This window comes from Planococcus citri, chromosome 3 (genome assembly GCF_950023065.1).
Source record: "Planococcus citri chromosome 3, ihPlaCitr1.1, whole genome shotgun sequence".
In the NCBI taxonomy this organism is placed as follows: Eukaryota; Metazoa; Arthropoda; class Insecta; order Hemiptera; family Pseudococcidae; genus Planococcus; species Planococcus citri.
Genome location: NC_088679.1, coordinates 7,210,181 through 7,234,324, shown reverse-complemented (window position 1 = coordinate 7,234,324; position 24,144 = coordinate 7,210,181). Strand labels below are relative to the sequence as shown.

Below are 24,144 nucleotides of genomic sequence, written 5' to 3'. Positions count from 1 at the left end.
GGCCAATTTCAGAGAACCGAAATCTCAATGACCAAACAGTTTGCAGCAGTTTTCAACAAAAATATTTCCTTAGTTTTAGAAATGATACGTATCTTTCCATGTTTTTGCATACTTAATTAAAGTGTAATATTTCAAAAGAAGATATTTTTAAAATTCAAAATCACCCAAAAAAGAGCAATCTGCAAATTTTCAACTGCTCAGTGGAACCTTAAAAAAGGGCTGACGCAGAATCTCAAATAGGTACTAATCTTTTGGAACTAAGCCATTTTTCAAGTAATGTACTCAACGCAGGGTTGGTAAACGCGAGAGCGAAAAAACCGCATTTTTTTTGAAAATGCCCCCTCTCTGAGGACTCATACCTCCCCGAAATCCGACATTTTTTTCGCGATCTACTTTTTACATCATAAGTACCTCTACCTATGTACTTGACATTTCGAATCAATTTTCAGTAATGAAAGCATAGCATCTACAGGAGAACTAGTAACTATAAGCACCAACGAGGAACTTGAAAGCACACAGATCAGTAACGTTCCTGCTACGCTACAAAAGTTTACTTTTGGTACGTCCAATTCCAGTGTTCTATGTACACACATGTACATACGTATTTGCCTAAGTCAAACGGTGGCAATTTTGGGGGGGGGATGTCAAAAAGTGTGAATTTTTGACAAAGTACTCAAGAACAGTCCCCATTTTTTGCATAATTGTCAAAAAATGTCTGCTTTTGTCAAAATTGTCAAGAAGTGTTCATTTTTGATAAAACTGTCAAAAAGTGCCAATTTATTCCAAAATCGTCAAAACAGTTCTGTTATTGCCAAGATTGCCCAAAAAATACTGTTTTTGCGTAAATTGTCAAAAAGTCCATTTTTTCTGTCAAAATTGTCAGAGAGTGTCAATTTCTGGCGAGTTGACGAAAAATTGTAATGTTTTTTCCTCAAAATTCTCAGAAAGTAATTTGATAAAATTGTTAAATAATTGCTAACAAATTTGTGCTTTTTCGAATTTTGAAATTTCCTTTGAGGACACTGCGTGCTCTACCGCACGTGTCCTCCCAAAAAAAAAACCTTGATGGATAGATATTTTCTGTACTGTGTGCCTTTTCCCCAATAGGTTCGAATGGATGTATTGAACGTAATGATATATACGAACAAGAATGGTGTTCAAAGTATACATCTGATTGGAATGACATTTTCAACAAGCCAATTAATACTATCGACCTGATCTGTTGGTCATTCCATGTTGCTTGTGGAATGGAATACTTAGCTAGTCGTAAGGTATATCCTCGTTTAAAATTACAATTTCAACTATTCAATCCAGCATTTCAAAAAAAAATAGTTTCTTAAAGAATACGTCTAGGTATTTACATATTTAATTTTTCCTACATAACTGCAGATTTTACACGGTGATTTAGCTGCCAGAAATATACTTCTAGCAAAAGGGAATATCGCGAAAATCTGTGACTTTGGCCTCGCCAAGAGTATGTATGAAAATGAGCTATATAAGAGCAGTAAAACCGTAAGTGTTTTAGAATCCTAGATCACTATATTATATTGTACCTCTCGCCTAATCCTTCAACAGCTGCTTAGTTAATATTGAACTATTTTTGTTCCTGCAGATATTCCCTGTCAAATGGATGGCTATCGAATCCCTACAAGATAGGATATTTTCAACGCAATCTGACGTGTGGTCTTTTGGTATTACCATGTGGGAATTTTTCTCATTGGCAGTAATACCTTATCCAGGTAGGTTACAGCTCGAAAGTGCTGATTTGTCGATTAATGGTAATCAAACAGGATGTACTGTTTTGAGTGTTTTTCTCGTGTTTTTAAAGAAAAATAGTATGATATGTGCAATTATTCTAATATTCTTCTAATGTACCTAAACACCTATCTCTTTCGATCTTTTAATTGGTACCAATTTGCATTTGAATGAGACATCACAAACCACCACTTCCAAAGCGTTCTTTCAATAATATGTACCTATAGTTGTTAATGTCATAATCTATTTTACTTATGATTCAACCCCTCGAATGCCTACCTGGATCCCTTAAATTTCCTGAAAATTGAAATATTCGATATAATGTATTTTGGAACCCCTATTTCGATAGTCCTTTCCTTAAAATTGTCATCCAACTTTTTTACTTACGTACATCATTGCTGTAGGTAAGTTAAGTACCAGTAGATATTACTGCTTGACTTTTCCTAATCCTACGAGTATTACCTACTTACTTATATGTTTTTGTTTCAAGATTTGGACAATTCGGAAGTATACAAAAAATTGGTTTCTGGCTACAGATTGGAGAAACCAAAATTCGCTACGAGTAAAATGTAAGACATAAATATTTATTGTAGGTAATTATTCGCACATTTGTTCAAAAATAAATCATTAATTTATTCAAATTTAACAGATACAACATCATGAAGGATTGCTGGAGAGAGCACCCTAAGCAACGACCATCATTCGACGAAATAGTTCAAAAACTTGGAGATATTCTCGAACCTCCTACAAGTCCTACACAATCTGTAAGTTGAATTTCATTATTATCATTTTTTTTTTTTTTTTGGGTCAGGATAAAATAGTATGTACTTACATACGTAATGATAATGAAAGTTAAAACTGAATTTTTTCAATTTTTCAATTTATAGCGAACGATTTTAAACGCACCCATAGTCAAGAATCCCGATGTGGTTGAGAATCAGTTGGAATTGATTAATTTTTCGGGATAGTTATGATTATGAAGCTCAAACATGGTTGTAAACAGCAATGTGATACTTTTCATTTAATACATAAAACTATATGAACTATAGTACTAAATTCATTCGTTTACTGACTCTGTAATTACACTCATCACTGCACTAGTTTCCATTGTTTGCCTTTGAATTTGGGATTATTTTTTTCTCACCAAGAAATTTGGTATAGATGTTCATCACTGATTTGAATGGGAACGTGGATTCCCTAAAATTGATATACTTTTTTTTTGTTAACGTGTATCTACCTTTAAAAATGATGAAAATCAGTTCGTTAAGAATGAAAATGAACCTACAATGAGTAAGCACGCGTTTTTCTAATCTTTCTGACAAAAAGCTAATTTGAAATGGTCAGAAAAAATCCTGATATTTTTCGTGAATTTTAAAATAAGTTTTTCCGATTAGTGGAATTTTTTCCCTAATGTATTTGTAGGTCTAGGTACCTATACTTAATTACTGTAATAGGTAGTCATTGATTTCCAAAAATAAACGATTTATTGCATGACAATCTTGGATGGATGTTCTGAAATAATTTAAACAACTGGCATTCCAATTGAGGAGCTCATTGCAAAAGTAGCCCTTGTCACATGAACTTTTAGACCCTTTTCACTCGATTGCACCTATTGCCAACTGCGGAGATCATGTTGTAATGATGAAATGACCGTCAAGTTGGTCTACCCGGAGTAGCCCTGAGAGGAATTGCTTTATAGAGTTTACATTCATGATACGGGGTACGCTCAAGGGCGACCTTTGGAGATTGCATAGGTTCATGTGACAAGGGCTACTTTTGAAATGAGCTCCTCAATTAGTGTCAGTCTTTTTCTAATTCACGAAGAAAAAACATGCTACGAAGGCAGGCATAGTGTAGGTATATGCATTTCATTAAAATGACAACAAAGTATCAATTTTTAATCGCATATGTTTAAAAAATTTTATCGAAGTATCAAGTAAAAAGCAATACAAATTTCAAGTTTTGCTGCAATGCTTGAGTTTTGATTGTAACACAATACATGCCATTAAAATAAGATGTATTCGTGAGTTTTTGGGACTTGAAAGAGAGCAGGGGAAATACCATAGCTCGACTTCCCAGTACGTAGATGTTTACATGCTGCTAGCTATTTTACAACGAAATAAACGATGTGATGGTCAAAAGTCAAACGGTTTTGGGCAGACTTACATCTTTTATCAAAAGTAAATCATCCCAGGTAAATGCACTCCTCAGTCCACACGAGCATCTCACAAAACACATGAAGAAGTAATCTTTTACAACGAGCATTGGAAATTTTGATAATGTATTTATTATCACGATGCGCATTTGTAGTAATTATTTACTTACTAAGTGATAGCCTCTCCACATTTTCCTCACTAAAGGTTAGGTGATTTGTTTCACATCGATTATTGTGCCTATATTACACCGTATAGTTGAACCGAATCAACTCACTTCACGTGTACTGTGTTATTTTAGTAGCAGACATTGTAGTTAAATTAGGTTTCGTTTACTTCATTATTTTTATTCTGTTGATGTGTTATTTCGAGATGAAGTAAATTTTGAATATGGAAAATTTACAAGTGACTCTCATTGTGCTGGTATTTTTGTACCAGATTTACTATATTGATGGTAAGTAGTGTGATTCCTTGACTTTCATTACTATAGGTACTCAGAAGTACAGTTTTGATAGAGGAATTTACTGTAGGCTGAATTACGTAGGTAGTAGGCAAAGCCACCTATCTACATACTACATCTATGCTCTCTTACAGGTTTGAAAATTTATCCTGATGTGACCGAGCTAGTTATTGGAAAGGAGACCACATTGACACTCAATTGTACAGATGACGAGCTAGTAAAATGGTATTATCCGCAAGAAGGAGTGAGTCAATATGTTTGTTACTTACAAGTAGGCACATACATATAAGGAACAGACCATGCCAAAATCTACATCATCAACCTAAATTTCAGTTGCTGAAATGCATTTTTTGATTTTTGGTAGATTATTTCTGAAAATTTTCCAACTAAAAGTGAGAAAGTGAGGTGAGGAAAAAATCAAAATTTCAACGAATCGACCTGGAAAGCTAAAATTTAGCAAGTACCCTATTTTGGATCCTCCAAATCAATTGAAAGCGGTTTTGAATCGTTTTGAGCAGTTCTGGAGCCTCCAGCAGATTTTTGAAATTTGAAATTTACTTCAAACCCCAATTTAAAAGTCTGCTAGAAGCAGTTTCAAGTCGATCTGGAGCCTCCAAACACATTTTGGAAATTCCAAAAAGATATGTATGTCATCATCATTGAACTTTGACCCGGTAAGCTGTTTAGCCCGTCTGGGAAAATGTAGAAGAATTCCTCGCCGATGTATCCTCGCACATTCCAGGTAGCAATCTTCAGCCTGTTCTATTTCTTCCATAGCGTGGGCTTTTTTGCCTGCTGCCCAACAGGGTTCCCTGATTTTCCAGCCGGTCTCTTCTTATTTTTGTTTTCTCGAGAAATTGTTTTTTTTTTTCACTTCTATGGGTTTCTAGCCCAAGGAAGTATAGCTTGATAAGGGGGCTGCCCTCTGTACCATCAAGCCAGCTTTCCCAAAGTTTGGTTATAGCGCCAACTTCTTGCTTTTGTACAGGATTTTGTGTCTAGCACTAGCAGTAGTTATGACTTTTGAGTATCGGGGTTTGCAAGCTTCGCTGCTCTTCCTGTTGCTGCTTCAGGGACATTTTCCGATTGTTTTCTCCTCTCCCCTACTTCCTGAGATGGCTTGATGTTGTAGCCCATTCAGGTTGCAGCTTTGACGCTGGGCACACACCAAGGTGTTGGGTTTGGTCTTAGCCTCATCCTCAGCTTCCAGTCTACTGAAGATGAGTTACCAGCCTCTGCGACGTGGATGCTCCAAACCTCTCTTAAGGGTTGTCTTCTCTACTCCTGGGACTGGCAGTTGTAGCATAGATTGTACTTACCTCAAGCTGGCCCAAGAGGCCTTTAAAAGATATGAGTATCATAAAAAAATTTCCATCAAAAAATGATACCTAATTCGTTTTTTCGAAGGTTTTTTACTTTTTTCATTAAAAATTATTTTTTTCAAACTAAACCAAACAAAAATTTTCTTCCAGTTGGGATACCTCCCTATCCCTTGAAAAAACAAACAATGCAATGTTTCAAATAGTATTTCAAACATCGAGGCTGATGGAATGTACTTTTAAATCTTCATTTTTTTAGCTTTTTTATAATCTAGTAGACATCAAGTACCAATACCAACGTACTTCGTAATCGACGCTAACATTTTCCTATTTTCTGCAATCAGATCACTCCTACGATTGGAAATAGAAAGACCGAGAACTGGACTGAGAATGGCACTAATTTCAATTCGCTGACCATTAGCCCAGCCTATTATTTAGATACAGGCTATTACATTTGTCGGGCGGTAAATGACACCAGAAAAAAAGCTCGTATATACGTATACGTTTTTGGTACGTGCATAATATGTATTATATGCACTTATCCTACATCTACGTAGTTGTAAGAATCGTTAACTAATTTTTGATATTTTCTTCGTCCATACTGATAAATATTTTCCCTTGTACATTATAGATGAAGATAATGTAATCGCTTCAGATGATCTCACGATACATGCCCCCATGTATGAAAGAATTATAATACCTTGTAAGCCAACGTCACCAAACGTGAGTGTATCATTGACTAAACACAACGTAGAAGTGGTAAGTAACTGATGAATTACAATTATTACTATAAAATTTGTTAATTATATGTACAACGAATCGATATATTTTTTTTTCAGGAATCAATAGTAAAATATGACCCAAAACTTGGGTACGTCATCTTTACCGATCCATCCATCGTTATCACACATTTTTTTTGTTTGGATTTCATAAATCAACAGGAAGTCAGATTTACAGTACAAGTTTACCGTAAGTTGGTGCATAATTTTCGACTCCCATAATATTTATAGGCTTAGGTACCTCTAAAGACGAGAAAATTATCGTATTTTTTTGCAGCTCCATACAATGATTCTTCTAGTCCATTCATCGAAGCCAGAGATTCCAACGCCAATTATCCAATATTTGAAAAACAAACCGCTGTATTGAATTGTTCGATAATTGCTTCCACAAATGTTGGAATTACATCTTTAGAATGGGAATTTCCTCAAAACGTTTTAGAGGTAAATATTTACATGATATCGTTATTCGTGAGATGAAGAAATACCTACATAGGTACCTATAATAAGTACATATGAAGGATTCAATATAATATGTACCTATCCTTTTTATTATGTTTCCACGTGCAGAAAATACTCGTGGAAAACACCGCAGAAATAAGGCATGAAAACTTCTTCACGTACTATCGAATGCTTCGTATTTACAACTTGACAAAAGATGACGAAGGAAATTATACTTGTAAAACGATCGATGGGAATGTAAACACGAAATCATTCACTCATTTCTTACAAGCCGAAGGTTAGTCTTTAGATTACTTGTATGTATGTATGTACTTGTACTTGTACTTGTATTTATGATAAATTGACCTACGAATGGACTTTACTTGAATCAAGTAAAAAAAGATACAAATTTATTTTATCATCATAGGTATTTCTAACTTTGATAAGAGAAATAGCAATTAAAAATTCTAGTTAAACCCTCAGCAACATAATATATCATTTCAGAATCAAATGCAGCTTTTTTAAACATAACAGTACCGGAAGAATCTCGTATCGTGATTGTTGAATCTGAATGGGAATCTAATGTGGAATTTACAGCCATCATAGAGTCTTTTCCTAAGCACACGTTTGCATGGTAAAGTATTAAACAGATATTTTGATCCTATAATATTCAATTTAGCATTATGTATACCATAAAAAGTCTACCTGAGAGTGAGCAAGCAGGTAGGTGAAAAGTTGATCGAGAAATTTGATAAAGAAGTTAGAATGAGCTGCTTCTGAAAGCCCCCCCCCCCCCAGTATTGAGAAAAAGTCGAATGCTTATACGTGGTTTACTCGAACTTTTCTCTGACACTTTCGCTACTTCCTGCAATATCCAGGCTATTGAATCATGATTGCAGATTAACACCAGTCACCAATTGCATCTTCAAATATAACCAACATTGTTTAAATTTTTTCTCAGGTATAATCCACATGGATATAATATGAACAAGGCATGTTTATACATCAGGTGCAACGTATTAGCTGTAGATGATTCTAGAATCAAATTGAAACTCGACAAAGTGAAAATACAGGATATGGGCATCTACCAACTGAAAGTTCGAAACGCCTTTCTCACTAAAACAGTGAACTTCAGTTTGATTGTGAAAGGTTTGTTTTATCTGACTTAGTAATACCTACATGTCATACCTATCTGATAGAAATACTGATAGTATTTTTAAAAATTTTCTCAACAATTACAGCTAAACCAGTAGTTGACATTGATAGATTCTATATCAAATTATTCGATATTAATACTATTCACGACTGTGAATGTTTAATAAGCGGATATCCTGTACCGCAAATTACCTGGTCAGCGAAAATTTGCGAGAAATATCCCAATTGCGGAAATAGCACTTTTCAAAAGATACTGGTGAGATTTCAAATGCCTATACAATATACATAACATAGTTATTTTTAGATTAAACAGTTGGGAAACTAAGTGCCGAAATACCTCGAAATAATCAAATTGAAAGCTGTTGACCAAATGTGAAATGTGACATCCGCTCAAATACATATAAAACATTGTCTTCTTTAAGCATTTGTAAAAAATGAGCATCACCCTACGTAAGTCTGAGTACTTACACGTAAAAAATCCATTTTCTACAACCCTGTTCATTTTTTGGTGGAGGGGAAGCTTCATTTTTCTCAAAAGCTGACTTTCAGTCATGAAAACTTTTTGAAATCTGAAGACATGAAAACAGCCCAAATTGACTAGAGCACAAATAAACGCGATTGGCGCTTTGTTGGTGACTTACTTGATCAATTACACACCATTTTTCCAAAATCGTCGTCGTTGTGGTCGCACTCCTTTACAGGAGATAGCGTATACTTCCATCTATATTAGCTGGTTTCTAGCGTATCTGATAGTTTCTTTCAGGGTCTCACAGGGTCATAACCTTGGTCTTGCCTGCATTTATTTTCATTCTATATTTTAATTCAGCACTGTTAATTCCGTCGATCATCTTCTGCATTTGTGCTTCTGTCCCAGCAAGGATCACTTTGTAGTCTGCGCAACTTATTTATTTTATTATCTTGCCCTTGATCTTGAATCCCATTTGTTTTATTCGCGCTTCTGTCATTATTTCTTCTGCGTACACATTGAACAACCTAGGTGAGAGGGGGCATCCTTGCCTCGCACCTCTTTTTATACCACATCTGACATCCGTTCCCCGAGTACTCAGCTCCAATCTTGATGTTTGCGCTCTGCTCCCAGAACAGGTTCTTCATTATTCACAGGTATTTGACATCGATATTGTATTTCTTCAGGATCTCCAAAATCTTCTCATGGTTGACACAATCAAATGCTTTCTCATAATCAAAGAAGCGAACAATGATTTCCCTATTTTCATTCAGTGCTCTTTGAATGATCACTTTCAGCAGGACAATTAGGCGGCATACTTTCATTTCATTTATCATCTTCAACAGCTCATACTTCAGAGTCCAGTGCTAGATGTTTAATCAAGTCTACTGGTATGAGATCTTCCCCCACTGCTTTGTGGTTTCTGGCTCTCTTTACCGCGTTCCTCAGCTCCCATGTTTCAATTCGTAGTGCCTCCTCTGCTGATGAAACTTCCATTTGAGCCAGATGTGTGTCATAGTCATCTCCATACAGTTCTTGTATGTATGTAGCTGATCCAGACCTCTACTGTTTCATGATTGTTAACACAATACTTTCCATCTTTTCTTCGCATATGTGAGGGCGCATATGGAAAGGGACCTTATGACCAAAAAATCAATTTTCTTTTTCTTCATCAAATTGTCGTAGGAACTCTTCAAAAATCGAGTGGAACCCTCCATAGGCCCCAATTTTTATCATTTCATCAAATTTCCTTACTTTCAGGCGAAGCATGCATAAATTCATTACTCACAAAAGTTGAAAAATTACGCAAAAAATTTGAAAAAAGATGTAAAAACGCGTAAAAAAAATGAAAATTTTACAAAAACTTGTGACTTAAAAAAGACATGAGTGGAAAGAATCATAAAAGATTTTTTCCAGTAGCGGAACCCAAATTCAGGACTTCTGGCAAAATGATCCATCAGTACAGACACCTAGCCACTGGTATCGACTTATGAAATGTATTTTTTAATAATATATAACTAATTTTATTTTGAAACTATATAAAAAACACAAGTTGAACCAAAAAACATTGCCACAATTAGCCGCAAACGATTTTTATCGAAACTAAGACTCTGAAATTCTTGATATCAACTGAATTGCTCACTGTATCAACTTTGTGGTGCCTAATTTGACCAGTACAGGTCATTGGAGGGTGTGGGTGAATGTGTGGTAGTATGTAGGACCTTTGAATAAGTTTGAATAGCCGTACGTAATCTTACCTTAAAACAAGGGAAATAATGCAAAACTTTAAACCTCTCTCCTGTGAAATTTTACTTTTGGTCATATGGTCCCTTTCCATATGCGCCCTCACATATATGCTATTCCACTTCTCATTTTCTTGTGTGGGGGGGGGGGTCATCTGCTTCACTTTGGTATGCATTTCTCTAGAGTTGTGCCTTTTCTCCAGTTCTTCTATTTCTTGGCACTTCTCCTCAAACCATTCATTTTTGGCCATTCTGCACATTTTCATGATCTTGTTATTTAGTGCTGTGTATTCATTACTTGGTCTGTTTGCTTTTCTTCGTTCTTCCATCAGATTATAGACACTGGACCTGCGGAATAGACAACCAACTGCAGGCTGAGGGGAACTGAAACGGTAAAGAAAAATTGAGTGACGCCAATTTATCCCACTGGGTGCTCTTGGCTGCGCTGTACTTCAATCTGCAGGCAATGGGGAAAAGGGACGGTAGTGATATTTTGTGTAGTTCCAATTTCTCCCGCTGGATGCTCTTGGCTGCGCTGTATTTTGCATGTATTTTGTTCAAGAATTCGACAACAGCGCAGCCAAGCCAAGAGCACCCAGTGGGATAAATTGGCGTTACTCAGGATATTTTGCCAAGATGGCTGCCAGTTGGTTGTCTTATACACAGGTCCAGTGTCTATACAGCAGATCCAGTACCTCTTGAGTCATCCATGGTTTGTGTTTTCTTTTTCCTTTGAGTGGAATCGACTTTTCTGCTGCTGTCTTAACCGTTCGCTTCCATTCTTGCCACTTTTCTTCAATATCTTGTTCTTCTTCCAACTTGTCTTCCTTTTGTTTTTCCAGTTCTTCTCCAAATTTCTTTTGCACATGCTTTGATTGATTTTTGAGAAGGTTTCAAGTTGTTCCAGAGCCACCAGCAAATCAGCAATCCTCTCCTGTTGGTACCCAACTACCTATAGTTCTGATTAGTGCATAGTGGGAACCTTCTTCATTGATTCAGGTCTTTGCCATGAAATTTTTTATCGATGAGCCAGTTCAAAATTGAATTTTTATCCTTCAGAGTTTAATTCAGCTTTTCAAAGTTCATGTGAATTTCTTCTACTTATATGTATTGTATACTACCTGGATAAATATTTATTTGACTTTTTTTTTTCAAACAGCCATCTTTACACGAGGAAAACCCCCACGAAACATACCAACTACTATCCGTGCTTCATTTCAAATCGAATCACAGCATGATTGTTCAGTGTGAAGCGAACAATTCGCTAGGATTTTCCAGTACATCGTTTCCATATTTAGTAACAGGTACAAAAAACTAATTTTCTCTCTCGAGCATATAGTTTCTATTTTGTGAAAGCATCTAACGGCGAGACAATGTTCATATACAGATTATGGAAATAATGTAACAATGGTAACTCGTAACAATTCGGCACCTATTACCGTTGGAGATGATGTTGAAATCCGGTGCTCCGTATCTAAATATTATTATGAGAGTAATTTTAAATGGTCGTATTCGAAAAGTCCTAGGCAAACTGTTCAAATTTTTCTGAGAGACAATGCTACTCTATTCGCAGGTAGGTAATTTACTTTATGAAGCTTTACCTAATAACAATGGAGGTACCTTAAAATGGCATATAAATTTTCAAACTGGACACAAAGAGCATCGTATATCACAAGTCAAAATTTAAAGCGCCCAAATGCATTGTTCGATTTTTGGCGAATTCGTAAAAACTAAATTTGAGCCAAAAATATGTACCTAGAAATTTTCTATACCTACATACTATTTTCGACTCGCAGAATTTGTTGAAAATACCCCTCTAAATGATTTATATATGTACTTTATAGCATGTAGTGATTCACTTGACCAATAACACACAATTTTTCCTTATTACAGAAAAAATTCACATACAAAACTCGACGACTAACTTTTCATACCTATCAACTCTTATCATTAAAAATGTACAAAAAAATCATACCGGAAAATACTATTGTTCTGCTGCTCTAAGTTATACGTTGAAACCTGGTGAATCCTTCTTTCCGATTGGCAGTTTAGATCTAACGGTTATAGGTAATAGTATATTACGTGACAGGAGCGGAAAGTATGCGATTAACGAGTGCGAAGTTTAAGGAGCGAGGCGAAGCCGAGTGACTTAAATCGCACAAGTTAATCGCGTTACTGTCCAATCCTGTCGCGTATACTATTTTAATTTCATATGAGAGGAAAATAAATGCTGAAATTTTAAAAAATGGCTAATTTTGAATTTGTGAACATGTGCGGAAAACAGTTACTTTCCTCCCTAGGGAGGAAAATAACTACTTTCCGCACTTGTTTTGATAGATGCGTTAAGGACGTATTTTCCAACCACAAAACTGTCTAGGAAACTACTCATTTTCCGATCATATGAAATTAAAATTATTTCATATTCGTGCATACTTTTGACCCTATACCTACTTGAATTCAATAAAACTTAGCTCAATTTATAAATTAAAAGATCCTAAGCCACCTATTACTGCTCATTCTACGATGCAAAATGGTGCTAGTCCTGGAATACCAGATGATAACATTATGATCGGAATTATAATTTTACTTTCGGCTTCATTGATTGGCATTGCGATACTTTACCCGATACGAAGATTGTACAGAGAAAAAAAAGTAGGTACATAATAATACCTATACAGGGTGCCCAGAAATATCGAGTACCCCTAAAAAAGTTTTCTACTAAAATACTTTGGTTGGTCACAGTGAATGATAATGATGATAGCACATGATTGGTTGTTGGACTGGAGAGATAACATTCCACCAATCATATGCATCTATTTCACGTTGCCAACCTATATTTTTAATGAAAAACTTTCTTTGGGGAAGTCGATATTTCTGGGCACCCTGTACCTACATACCTATTGATTCCAATTTCATAATTTATAGTCCAAATCATGCTTCACAGAAATTGCAAAAAGCTCTCGAAGAATTAGGACTAGAATATCGAAGAGGAAGCACCACTACTACCTTAGATCCGGACTTGGAGATATCCAAACAAACGTTCCTCATATCGTACAACAAAAAGTACGATTTTCCCATACAAAAATTACAATTAGGTAAGTACCTAAGCAGAAAACATCGTTAAAAACATGAAAATTTTCAACTCGTACGAAACCGTGTTGATTTTTCCATGCATCTTTTCAGGTGGGGTACTTGGATCCGGCGCATTTGGTGTGGTGCGAAAAGCATTAGCTGAAGGGATTCAAGTTAAAGGAGTGAAAACGCCTGTGGCTGTAAAAATGGCCAAACGCAACAATAGTTTAAGTTTACAAGCATTGACGTCCGAAATGAAGATTATGATATACTTGGGAAATCATATTAATGTCGTACAGCTGCTGGGTGCCTGTATCAAAGGCTCAGAAAAAGGTAATAAAAAAAAAATTTATGCGAAGTAGGATCGACTAAAGTACATATCTACTTACAATATGCACGTAAATTATTAATTTACGAGTAATTAAATTATTCTAATTGCAGGAGAATTACTCATTATCGTAGATTTTTGCAAGTATGGAAATCTGCGAGATTTTCTTTCAAAGAGAAGAAGCCAGTTTGTCAATCAAATCGACGAAAATGATGAAATTGACACTTCTATTGCCACCGCCAATTGGTATAAGTATTGTTTTTGGCTATATGATGATTAAATTACTATTCTAGAAACAAAATTTTCAATTCATTTCAATTCTCGTACAAGTCGTACACAACAATACCTACTAATTGAATAAATTTTCAGTTACGAGAACACCTCATGGATCGGAGAACCTGAGCCGAAGAAAAAAACAACGGAAGAAGACCCAACAAATGGTAATGTTTCGATCGTGATACAAAATCAATGAATTTTATTCCATTAACGCAGATATTAAGATCACATTTTCCTCTTCTTACTTTACCAATATTCGATGTTTTTTTTTTTTAGACTCGATTGAACTACAACAGATGGAGACGGCAGACAATTTTCCTATGAGTATCAACACTACCAGCTTAATATGCTGGTCATTCCAACTGGCTCAGGGCATGGAGTTCCTGGCAAGTCGCAAGGTACGCTCGTCATTGCTCACAATAAACACGTTTCAATTTTCATTATTCAATATACCTATCGTTTCAAATCGAAAAAATTATCATTTCAAGAGATAGGTCTATTATGACGTACATATATCTTTCGTACATATAGATAAGTAGGTATATCGTTCTTTTTTTTGTTTCAGGTCTTACATGGGGATCTTGCTGCCAGGAACGTTCTGTTAGCAGCTGATGGAATCGTTAAAGTCAGTGATTTCGGTTTCGCTAAGAATATGTATTTTGACGAAAATTATCAAAGTAGTAAAACTGTAAGTTTTAAAGAAATTCTGACAAGTTTGACTAGCTTTTTCCATTAGCTGCGATGATTGATACTAACACAGCATTTTTTTTTGTTTTTTTCGTAGTTGCTACCAATCAAATGGCTATCAATCGAGGCGTTGCGTGAAAAGATATTCTCTGGTCAATCCGACGTCTGGGCCTTTGGTGTTACCATATGGGAATTTTTTTCGCTGGCAGTTACGCCATATCCCAGTAAGTTAAGATTCGAAAATTCCGTTATGTTGATGGTCGAGTTGAACCCGCACATTTTTTTTCTACTGGGTGTTCACAAGCGGATGTCGAATACTTTTACTACCTAATGTTTTAATTCGTAATAATTTACAAATGCCTCGAGCCCTTCTAATAACAACTCGAAAAATTACTAAAATTTTGGGCTCCAAATTCTTTGCAAACGATCAAAAAACATTTTCGTCGAAATATTAAAATTTATTGCGAAATTTTAACCCACTTTGACAGGTCGCATGACACGTTTTCAAAAATACCAGAAATCATCACCAAATTTTGTGCTCAAAATTTTTCACAAATGCTCAAAAAACATTTTCGTTGAAATATTCGAATTTCCCACAAAATTTTAATGAAATTTGATAGGTCACAAGACCCTTTTTAACTAATTCTACAACAATGGGTTTTTACTCATAATTGGTGAGGGGGCAGGGGACTTCAAAACTCGACTGCATCCCATTGGGCAAGTCGTTCGCGAACATTGATTCAGTGAGCGTGAAACGAATCCCTTTACGCTATAGATTCAACGAATTACTCGTACCTGCGGCTCAGTGACACCTGCGTAACCATTTTTGAGCTAAATTTGTCCAAAAATCACACTCAAAGAGCACTAATGCTCCATTCTACATAGCTAGCCAGCTCAAGTAAACATACATTCGGAGTAAACGGTGTGCCTATAGCACAAACCTGTGAAAAAAAATTTAGACTAGATCCATTTTAAAAATTGATACATAGTTTCTATATCCCTCTCCCCCCACCCTATCCTATATTGTGCAACTTCGCTCTTCGGACATTCTAAATCAATGTACGTACTTAAAAAACCAACTGAATTTTATGATCCGTATAAATTCTAGGCAAACTTTATTTACATTTATATGTAAGTGTTTTTTTTTTTTTATAGTCCGGCATATGACAATACGAATAATTGCACCCCCCCCCCGATCCTCCGGGACAACTTTTTTCTTAAAGGGGACATCCTAAGGAACATTTTAAAGCAAACTTGCCAAAAAAAAAGTTGGCCTTATGTACAAAATGGCGGCCATTTTGATTGACAGGTCAGCCGAAATCGCAGATTTTGCGTTTTAACATATGTAGGACTTGCACTAACTTTTTCAAACTTTACAAAAGTAGACCGAAAGATCATGCAAAAATTTATCACCTGTCAAAATTTCAAGTGCTTGAACGATAAATCGATACTCAATCGATAAATCTGACTCACAACAATATTAAACTTGTCTAACATTCGACAAAACGAAAACAAACTTCAACAAAAATAAATAAATATTTATTGTTAACGGTCATTGACCTAACGATCAATAAACCAGACAAATGAGACTGAGCAAAAAGCTCGATGACTTTACTTTACGACGACAAGAATAATATTAACGCGAACTAACTTAGTAACTAACGAAAACAACGAAAAAACAACGATAATTTAACAGCCAACAGTTTACGCGATTTTACGAAAAGAACAAAAAACCATTTTATACGTAACCAACAATATATATATCGCGAAACCGAAATTCATTTTTAATAAAAAATAAAAACTTAAAAGTTACCGAACATAGTTCGTTACGGTTACGATTCCAATTTTGCCAACACCCCACCATAAAAATATTTTCCCTAACACGCGTACCACTTAAATAAACGTAAAACTTGTTGCTTCTTATCAATACCGGTGTTAGTAAACACTTTGAAACAAAATATTTTTACAGCAAAATTTCAGTTAAATTATACTTAAATTACATAAAAAACAACTCGAAAACTTAATTTAAGCATTAATCAATGACTCACAGAGTCTATCGAAAACGGTACGTGTCGTGGCTTTGGTTAAAATATCGGCAAGTTGATCCGCCGAAGATATCTTTTGCAAGTAAATGATCTGTTTTGTGACTAAATCGCGTATATGATGATAACAGACATCTATATGTCTGGTACGTTTCGATTCGACCGTATTCGCAACGGCAATCGCTGCATTAGAATCGCAATACACCGGTACGGTGTCAATACGAACTTCTAATTCGACAAACAGATTTCGCCAAGCCAAGACTTCCTTTCCAGACGTACTTAACGCAACGTATTCAGCTTCACACGACGAAAGACTTACACAATTTTGTTTCTTGACTACCCAGTCAATTACGTTGCCATAGTGCAATACAAAAATTCCAGACGTTGATTTTCTGTCTAAACAATCACCAGCGAAGTCCGAATCTACGTATACTCTAACAGAGTATTTATCAACGACTTCAGGTATTACGTAGGTAAGTTTCACGTTCAACGTACTACGTAAATACCTGAGAATACGCTTACTATATTCGAATAGCTCCTTGTTTGCCAAGTGCTGGTATCTGCTTAGAAAGTTTACAGCAAAAGCGATATCGGGACGTGTTCCCCTTGCTATGTAACTTAAACTTCCTAAGAGACCACGCACTTTGGTTTCATAACTTTTATCGAGCTTGAGATTGGTAATCTTCAAGCCCGGTTCGATTGGAGTTGAGATACTATTCGAATTAGATAAACCGTAATCATTAACTAACTGCTCGATATATGAATTTTGATGTATTTCCAACTTTTCTTTACTACGATTAATTTCCATTCCAATGAACTTCTTGCATTGTTCCAGGTCTCTGATTCCAAAACGCTCATTCAATCGCTTGACCAACCACTCAATTAAACAATCATCGCAACCTGTAATTAGAAAATCGTCTACGTAAACGACAAACACGCAACGTAGAGGATTTTCGGCATCGAAGTAGACACACGGATCAACTTTGCTCCTTACGAAACCGAGCGAAAGTAAATACTCATTCAATTTTGCGTTCCACGACTTGGGACTCGTTTTTAACCCATATAACGAACGTTTGAGAATATATACGACACCTTTTTCTTCGTTAGTCCCTTTCGGTGGGTTGAACATAATACCTCGGTTTATATCTCCATTGAGAAATGCAGTACTCACATCTAGCTGTCTCAACTGCCACTTGTTGACCATAGCTAGATTGAGCATCGAGCGTATTATCGGTTGATTAGGTGTTGGAGCGTATATTTCATCCAACTCATAAAAATGGTTGTCTTTGAAACCACGCAACACCAATCTAGCCTTAAATTTCACCCCACCATTCGAGTTGATTTTTTTCTTTAGAACCCACTTACTATCTACTTTCGAATAATTCTCTTTATTTACGCTTTTTTCAGATGCTGAATACCAAACGTCTTTGATCTCCATCGCCTTTAACTCTTCATCTATCGCTACACGCCAAAATTTCGACTCAGGACCGTTTAACGCTTCTTCATACGTAAGGTCATCGACCCCAGCGAGTGCAAAGCAAGCAAAATCGTCGCTACGTTCATCCGAAGATGATGTATCGATTAAACTACGATCTACTAAATTATCACCGCTACGTTCGGCTTCAGTCAGCTCATCTGGGTTTATCCAATTGGAGCAACCAGGAGCTGAATCAACGTTACTTACTGGTGTAACCGTAGGTACGATATTCACATCGCTTACACTCACTGATACCGATGTTTTTAACAAATGATCGTTAATAACATCGTGTATCTTACGCGTTTCGTCTACTTCTACGCAACTCGAATTCGTAAATTTATTTCGTAAAACATCGTACAATACATAACCTGTCTCTGTAAAACCGAGTAAAACCATATCGATCGACTTCTCATCAGTTTTCTTTCTCTTTTCAGGCGGTACTAGAACTCGTGCAACGCTTCCAAACAATCTCACTCTCGATAAATCCGGCTTTCGGCGATTCCACAGCTCGTACGGTGACAGATCGTTCAAGGCAGAATGCGGTAAACGATTGTACATGTAGTTCGCCGTGTATGCAGCGTAAAGCCAGAATTTATTCGTTAAACCGCCTTCGTATAACAGAGCTCGCATTTTTTCTTGGATGGTTCGGAAAAAACGCTCGACGGTGCCATTATGCTGCTTCTCATACGGCTCACTGTTCTGCATAGATATGCCTTTTTCGTCGACAAACTCTTTAAAGGTACCTCCGATAAATTCACTAGCGTTATCGCACCTGATACGCTTCACTTTCGTACTCCATAACGTTTCACTAATATTTACAAATTTTTTTAGGTAGGTACCTACTTCGGCTTTACTTCTCATTCCGAACGTTACTCCCCATCTCGTACAGTCATCTACGAAGCCAATCAAATATCGCTCGCCTTCTAGTCCCTCTGTAATAGGACCCATTACGTCAATATGAACGAGATCGAGCGGATTTGGATACCTATACCTACTTGAATCGTAGGTATGTTTCTTTTGTTTTGCTTTACAGCAAATTTGACACTGATTGAAAGGTGGGCAATCACATCCACGTAACTCAGGGATCTTATCTAGTACCGTCTTGCTCGTATGAGCCAACCTACGATGCCAGATGTCACCTTCACCTTTTAACCTATTTACTTTCTTTTTATTTTTCAAATTTACATCACTGTCACTGCACGTACTGGTATTTCCTATACCTACACTAGAAACATTCGAAACTACAACTCCAGAATCATTACCTATCGTCTTCGAAGTATTACCTACATTTGTCGAGTCACTATTATCGTTTGTAATCAACGCAGATGAATAATTGGAACAGGAGTACAAAATAGGAGGTATATTTATCATAAATTGAATCGTATACAATCCATTATCATTAAGTACTAATTTTGACACTAAATTTCCCGCAGGATCGACCAAACGAGGATCTTCATCGAAGAAGAAACGATAACCATTCGCTACGATTTTCGACACGGACAGAAGACTAAAAGAAAGACTAGGTACGTAGTATACCTCGTTCAACCAATAGACGTTTCCGTCATCGGCTAGAACTCTCAATCGACCTACTCCTTCTTTGATCAAAGAGACTTCACAATGAGCGGATTGTAAACTTTCGTTTATTTTCCTCTCATCGTGCAAGACTCCACGATGTTTCAGAAAATGCGACGTCGCACCACTATCGACGACAAACGTGATAAAATCCACGCCGTCGTCGTCGTTTGTCTCGACGTATGCATTTTCTTCACCGAGATTCAAAGCGGTCGAGTCGCCTAAAAAATAATTCGACCCGATATTCACGTTACGCGACGTACCGAAGTTAGAAATCGCAACACTGTCACCGAAACTACTACGACCGACACTATTTTTAACGAATTCATCTACGATATTACGACTACGACCTTCATCTAACGAGAAATTTTCTTTTTTTCCAGATGTCGACGGAAAAAGACCTAACGCGATAGACGGACGAGGACCTGACGAACCGGACGAACCTGCAGTACCAGACGTACCCGACGTACCACTCGACGAACCGTTACCACCGTTATTACGCGACGAATCACCGTTCTGCGGACAATTACGACCTATATGCCCGGTTAGATTGCATCGATAGCAAACGATACTTCCCCGAGGGTTGGTATCGTTTCTATAATTCCCTCCGGCGGATCGACAAGACTTGGCCATATGGCCCCGTTTATGACACTTATAGCAGGTACGATCTTTGGCTTGTACGAAGCCATTATTACTACTACGATCACCGTTACCATTCGACGAATTACCGGACGAGTTCGAACTACGATTACGCGACTTATTACGATTACGATTACGATTATTTTTATTACCGGATTGATCGGATGCGGCCATCGCTGAACCGGTACTTGTCGAACTCTTCGAAGTCGAGGAGTTCTTCGAGGCATCTTCCAAACTCAAAAGCAACGATGAAATTAACTTTGGATTTGGGTCTCCAGCTGTGACGTGAACCAGTCCTGGAGCAGTCATACGCACTGATTCATACTTCGGCGAATTGCCTAACGCATTGATCAGATACGTATAGATTTCCGATGGAGTCAATTTCACGTCCAAACTCTCCATATCGTTGACTAACGTATAAAATGCCTCCAAGAACTCTTTCGGACCTTTGTACATATCGATGACAATCTTCGAAATACGAGTTCGACAGTCGATAATTGCTGCTTGGTTTTCCGCCTGGTACAAGGAGTTGAGCTCCGTCCAGAATACGTACGGGTCCTCTGTCTCCTTGACCAGTCGGAAAACGTTCTCAGCTACGTGCCTAATTAAAATTTCGAGAGCTTTCGCTTTTTTACGCGCCGATAACGTATTTACTTCGAGAATCGCGGTTTGAAGTCCTTTGGCCGCAAGAATAACCTTGATTTTTCTTTTCCAGGACACGAAGCCCGTACCGCGAAAGACCATCGACTCCATTGCACGATTATCACTGGCACCGAACATACTACCAGACGAACTACTAGAATCGGATTCTACAGCTACGTCGTCGGACTCGTCGTCGCTACTTTCACTACCTTCGGACTCGTCGTCGGATGGACCAGGAGGTGGAGGAGGTGGAGGACCGGATGACGGATTAGACGGAGGAGGAACAGGATCAACAGGGATCGACGGATCGTTGGAAATATCACCGGAACCCGCGGAGCTCGTACCAGCTTCGGTATCACCTGCTGACTCAGATACGTCTACGTTTACTTTACTTTTACCTTTCGACTTCGGTATACTTTGTTCTGATTTTTCTTTTTCAGAAAAACCACGAAACTCAGCGCTCGATTTACGCTTATCTGAACTACTATCGTCGTCGTCTACGTTGACCGATTTTCCTGACCGCAAATAGGACAGGACTGTCGACATTTACTTCGTCGAACACCACGAACCAAAAATTCAACAGCTACACAAGCCGGATACTTGAACGAGCAAATCCACACAGGATACCAAAACGTCGTCGAACTACAGAGCGTTTCACCAACTACGCTCTGCTACCATGAACGATAAATCGATACTCAATCGATAAATCTGACTCACAACAATATTAAACTTGTCTAACATTCGACAAAACGAAAACAAACTTCAACAAAAATAAATAAATATTTATTGTTAACGGTCATTGACCTAACGATCAATAAACCAGACAAATGAGACTGAGCAAAAAGCTCGATGACTTTACTTTACGACGACAAGAATAATATTAACGCGAACTAACTTAGTAACTAACGAAAACAACGAAAAAACAACGATAATTTAACAGCCAACAGTTTACGCGATTTTACGAAAAGAACAAAAAACCATTTTATACGTAACCAACAATATATATATCGCGAAACCGAAATTCATTTTTAATAAAAAATAAAAACTTAAAAGTTACCGAACATAGTTCGTTACGGTTACGATTCCAATTTTGCCAACAGTGCTAAAGTGCGTTTTTCAATTTTTGGTGAATTTTTGAAAATCGAATTTAGGCCAAAAATGAGGGAAAAAATCAAAATTTCACCAAATTGACCAAGAAAGCTGAAATTTGGGATATACCCTATTTTCGACATGTCAAATCGATTGGAAACGGTTTCAACCCGTTTTGAGCAGTTCTGGAGCCTCCAGCAGATTTTTGAAACTCGAAAACCTCACAAAATTTCATCAAATGGAGATGGAAAGCTGAATTTTACTCTACACTCCAATTTTAACACCCTCTGAAGACGACTTCAGGTGGGTTCAAGTCATTTTAGGGCCTCCAGCGACTTTTTTGAAAATTACTGTAGCCTCCAGTAGATTTTTGGAACTTGAAATTTCCCCAACATTAATTTATCAAATGGAGTTGGCAAGCTGAAATTTACTTCGCAGACTACATGGTGGTTTCAAATGGTTTTGAAGCTTCCAGCTACTTTTAGGAAATTTCAAGTTTCCAAAAAAAGTCATACAACAGCTTTCAAAAAGTTGCTGGAGGCTCCAAAACGACTTGAAATTCACCAGCAGTCAACTTCTTAGCGCATTGAAATTAGTTTGCAGAATGAATTTCGACTCTCCATCTTGATTTGATAAAATTTTGGGGAAATTTCAAGTTTCAAAAATCTACTGGAGGCTCCAGTAATGTTTAAAAAAGTCGTTGGAGGCTCTAAAATGACTTGAAATCCACCAGAAGTTGTTTTCAGAGGGTGTTAAAATTGGAGTGTAGAGTAAATTTCAGCTTTCCATCTCTATTTAATGAAATTTTGTGAAAATTTAAAGTTTCGAAAATCTGCTGGAGGCTTCAGGAATTCTCAAAAAGTGGCTGGAGGATCCAAAACGACTTGAAATTCACCTGCAGTACTTCGTAGCGTATTGAAATTAGTTTTTAGAATAAATTTTAGCTTTACAACTCCAATTTGATGGAATTTTGTGAGATTTTCGAGTTTCAAAAATCTGCTGGAGGCTCTAGAACTGCTCAAAACGGGTTGAAACCGTTTCCAATCGATTTGGCATGTCGAAAATAGGGTATATCCCAAATTTCAGCTTTCTTGGTCAATTTGGTGAAATTTTGATTTTTTTCCCTCATTTTTGGCCTAAATTCGATTTTCAAAAATTCACCAAAAATCGAAAAACGCACTTTAGCACTTGAAATTTTGACAGGTGATAAATTTTTGCATGATCTTTCGGTCTACTGTTGTAAAGTTTGAAAAAGTTAGTGCAAGTCCTATGTTAAAACGCAAAATCTGCGATTCGGCTGACCTGTCAATCAAAATGGCCGCCATTTTGTAGGTAAGGCCAACTATTTTTTTGGCAAGTTTGCTTTAAAATGTTCCTTAGGATGTCCCCTTTAAGAAAAAAGTTGTCCCGTAGGATCGGGGGGGGGGTGGTGCAATTACTCCTACTGTCATATGCCGGACTGAAACTAATCAATAATCATTGTTATTTTTGACCATCACCTCATTCATTCCTTGATCACTTTTTTTCAGATATAAAAAACGAAGAATTATACGATAAATTGGTTTCCGGATACAGGATGGAGAAACCGCAATTCGCTACGAGTAAAATGTACGTTGGCAAATATGTTTATTGTTGTTTGAAATGTAAATCATTATTTATTTCATACTTCGAAATTTTAATAGATACGAATTGATGATGAATTGCTGGGAACAACAGCCTCAAAATAGGCCATCATTTACCGAACTCGGCGAAATACTTGGAAGCTTACTTGAAAATCCAGTACAATCTGTAAGTTGTTTTTCGAGTTTTTTGTAAAGTCAAAATATGCATCTAGTTACGAATTTGAAATTTATATGGCATATTTCGAATTTACTTACAGCAAAACGCTGAATCGACGAACAATATTGAAACTGAAGTATAAATACCATTTCAAACCCATCCGAATGAAAACGAAATCCAATTGTTTCTCTGTTACCTAGTGGCTAATTTAAATGATTATCCATTTTATCATTAAGTGATTACCAAATATTAATTGGCATACGTGCATTTGTTT

At 36.8% G+C, this 24,144-nt stretch overlaps 2 protein-coding genes across 2 annotated transcripts; both read left to right on the top strand.

Moving 5' to 3' along the window:
- Positions 1-398: 398 nt before the first annotated feature.
- On the top strand, positions 399-3,116 carry LOC135840840 (fibroblast growth factor receptor 2-like). Its single transcript, XM_065357559.1, has 7 exons — positions 399-559; positions 1,108-1,271; positions 1,390-1,512; positions 1,613-1,739; positions 2,246-2,324; positions 2,405-2,519; positions 2,643-3,116. The coding sequence occupies exons 2-7, from the start codon at positions 1,248-1,250 to the stop codon at positions 2,721-2,723; spliced, it is 549 nt and encodes a 182-aa protein (XP_065213631.1). The 5' UTR covers positions 399-559; positions 1,108-1,247; the 3' UTR covers positions 2,724-3,116.
- A 1,062-nt stretch (positions 3,117-4,178) lies between these two features.
- On the top strand, positions 4,179-24,111 carry LOC135839844 (vascular endothelial growth factor receptor 1-like). The gene is made up of 24 exons (XM_065356067.1): positions 4,179-4,362; positions 4,503-4,612; positions 6,032-6,197; positions 6,319-6,446; positions 6,527-6,656; positions 6,744-6,907; positions 7,034-7,202; positions 7,409-7,538; positions 7,866-8,053; positions 8,146-8,315; positions 11,427-11,571; positions 11,655-11,840; positions 12,161-12,334; positions 12,759-12,919; positions 13,212-13,362; positions 13,451-13,672; positions 13,781-13,913; positions 14,037-14,107; positions 14,220-14,341; positions 14,509-14,631; positions 14,728-14,854; positions 23,621-23,699; positions 23,774-23,879; positions 23,971-24,111. The coding sequence occupies exons 1-24, from the start codon at positions 4,299-4,301 to the stop codon at positions 24,010-24,012; spliced, it is 3,261 nt and encodes a 1,086-aa protein (XP_065212139.1). The 5' UTR covers positions 4,179-4,298; the 3' UTR covers positions 24,013-24,111.
- Positions 24,112-24,144: the final 33 nt, after the last annotated feature.

Excerpts from the sequence above, each read along its gene's own strand:
- LOC135840840 (XM_065357559.1), top strand. The coding sequence starts at position 1,248 with ATGGAATACTTAGCTAGTCGTAAG. Across the intron at positions 1,272-1,389 it reads AATACTTAGCTAGTCGTAAG|ATTTTACACGGTGATTTAGC; the intron begins GTATATCCTCGT and ends ACATAACTGCAG. Across the intron at positions 2,520-2,642 it reads CTACAAGTCCTACACAATCT|CGAACGATTTTAAACGCACC; the intron begins GTAAGTTGAATT and ends TTCAATTTATAG.
- LOC135839844 (XM_065356067.1), top strand. The coding sequence starts at position 4,299 with ATGGAAAATTTACAAGTGACTCTCATTGTGCTGGTATTTTTGTACCAG. Across the intron at positions 6,908-7,033 it reads TTCCTCAAAACGTTTTAGAG|AAAATACTCGTGGAAAACAC; the intron begins GTAAATATTTAC and ends TTCCACGTGCAG. Across the intron at positions 13,363-13,450 it reads CATACAAAAATTACAATTAG|GTGGGGTACTTGGATCCGGC; the intron begins GTAAGTACCTAA and ends GCATCTTTTCAG.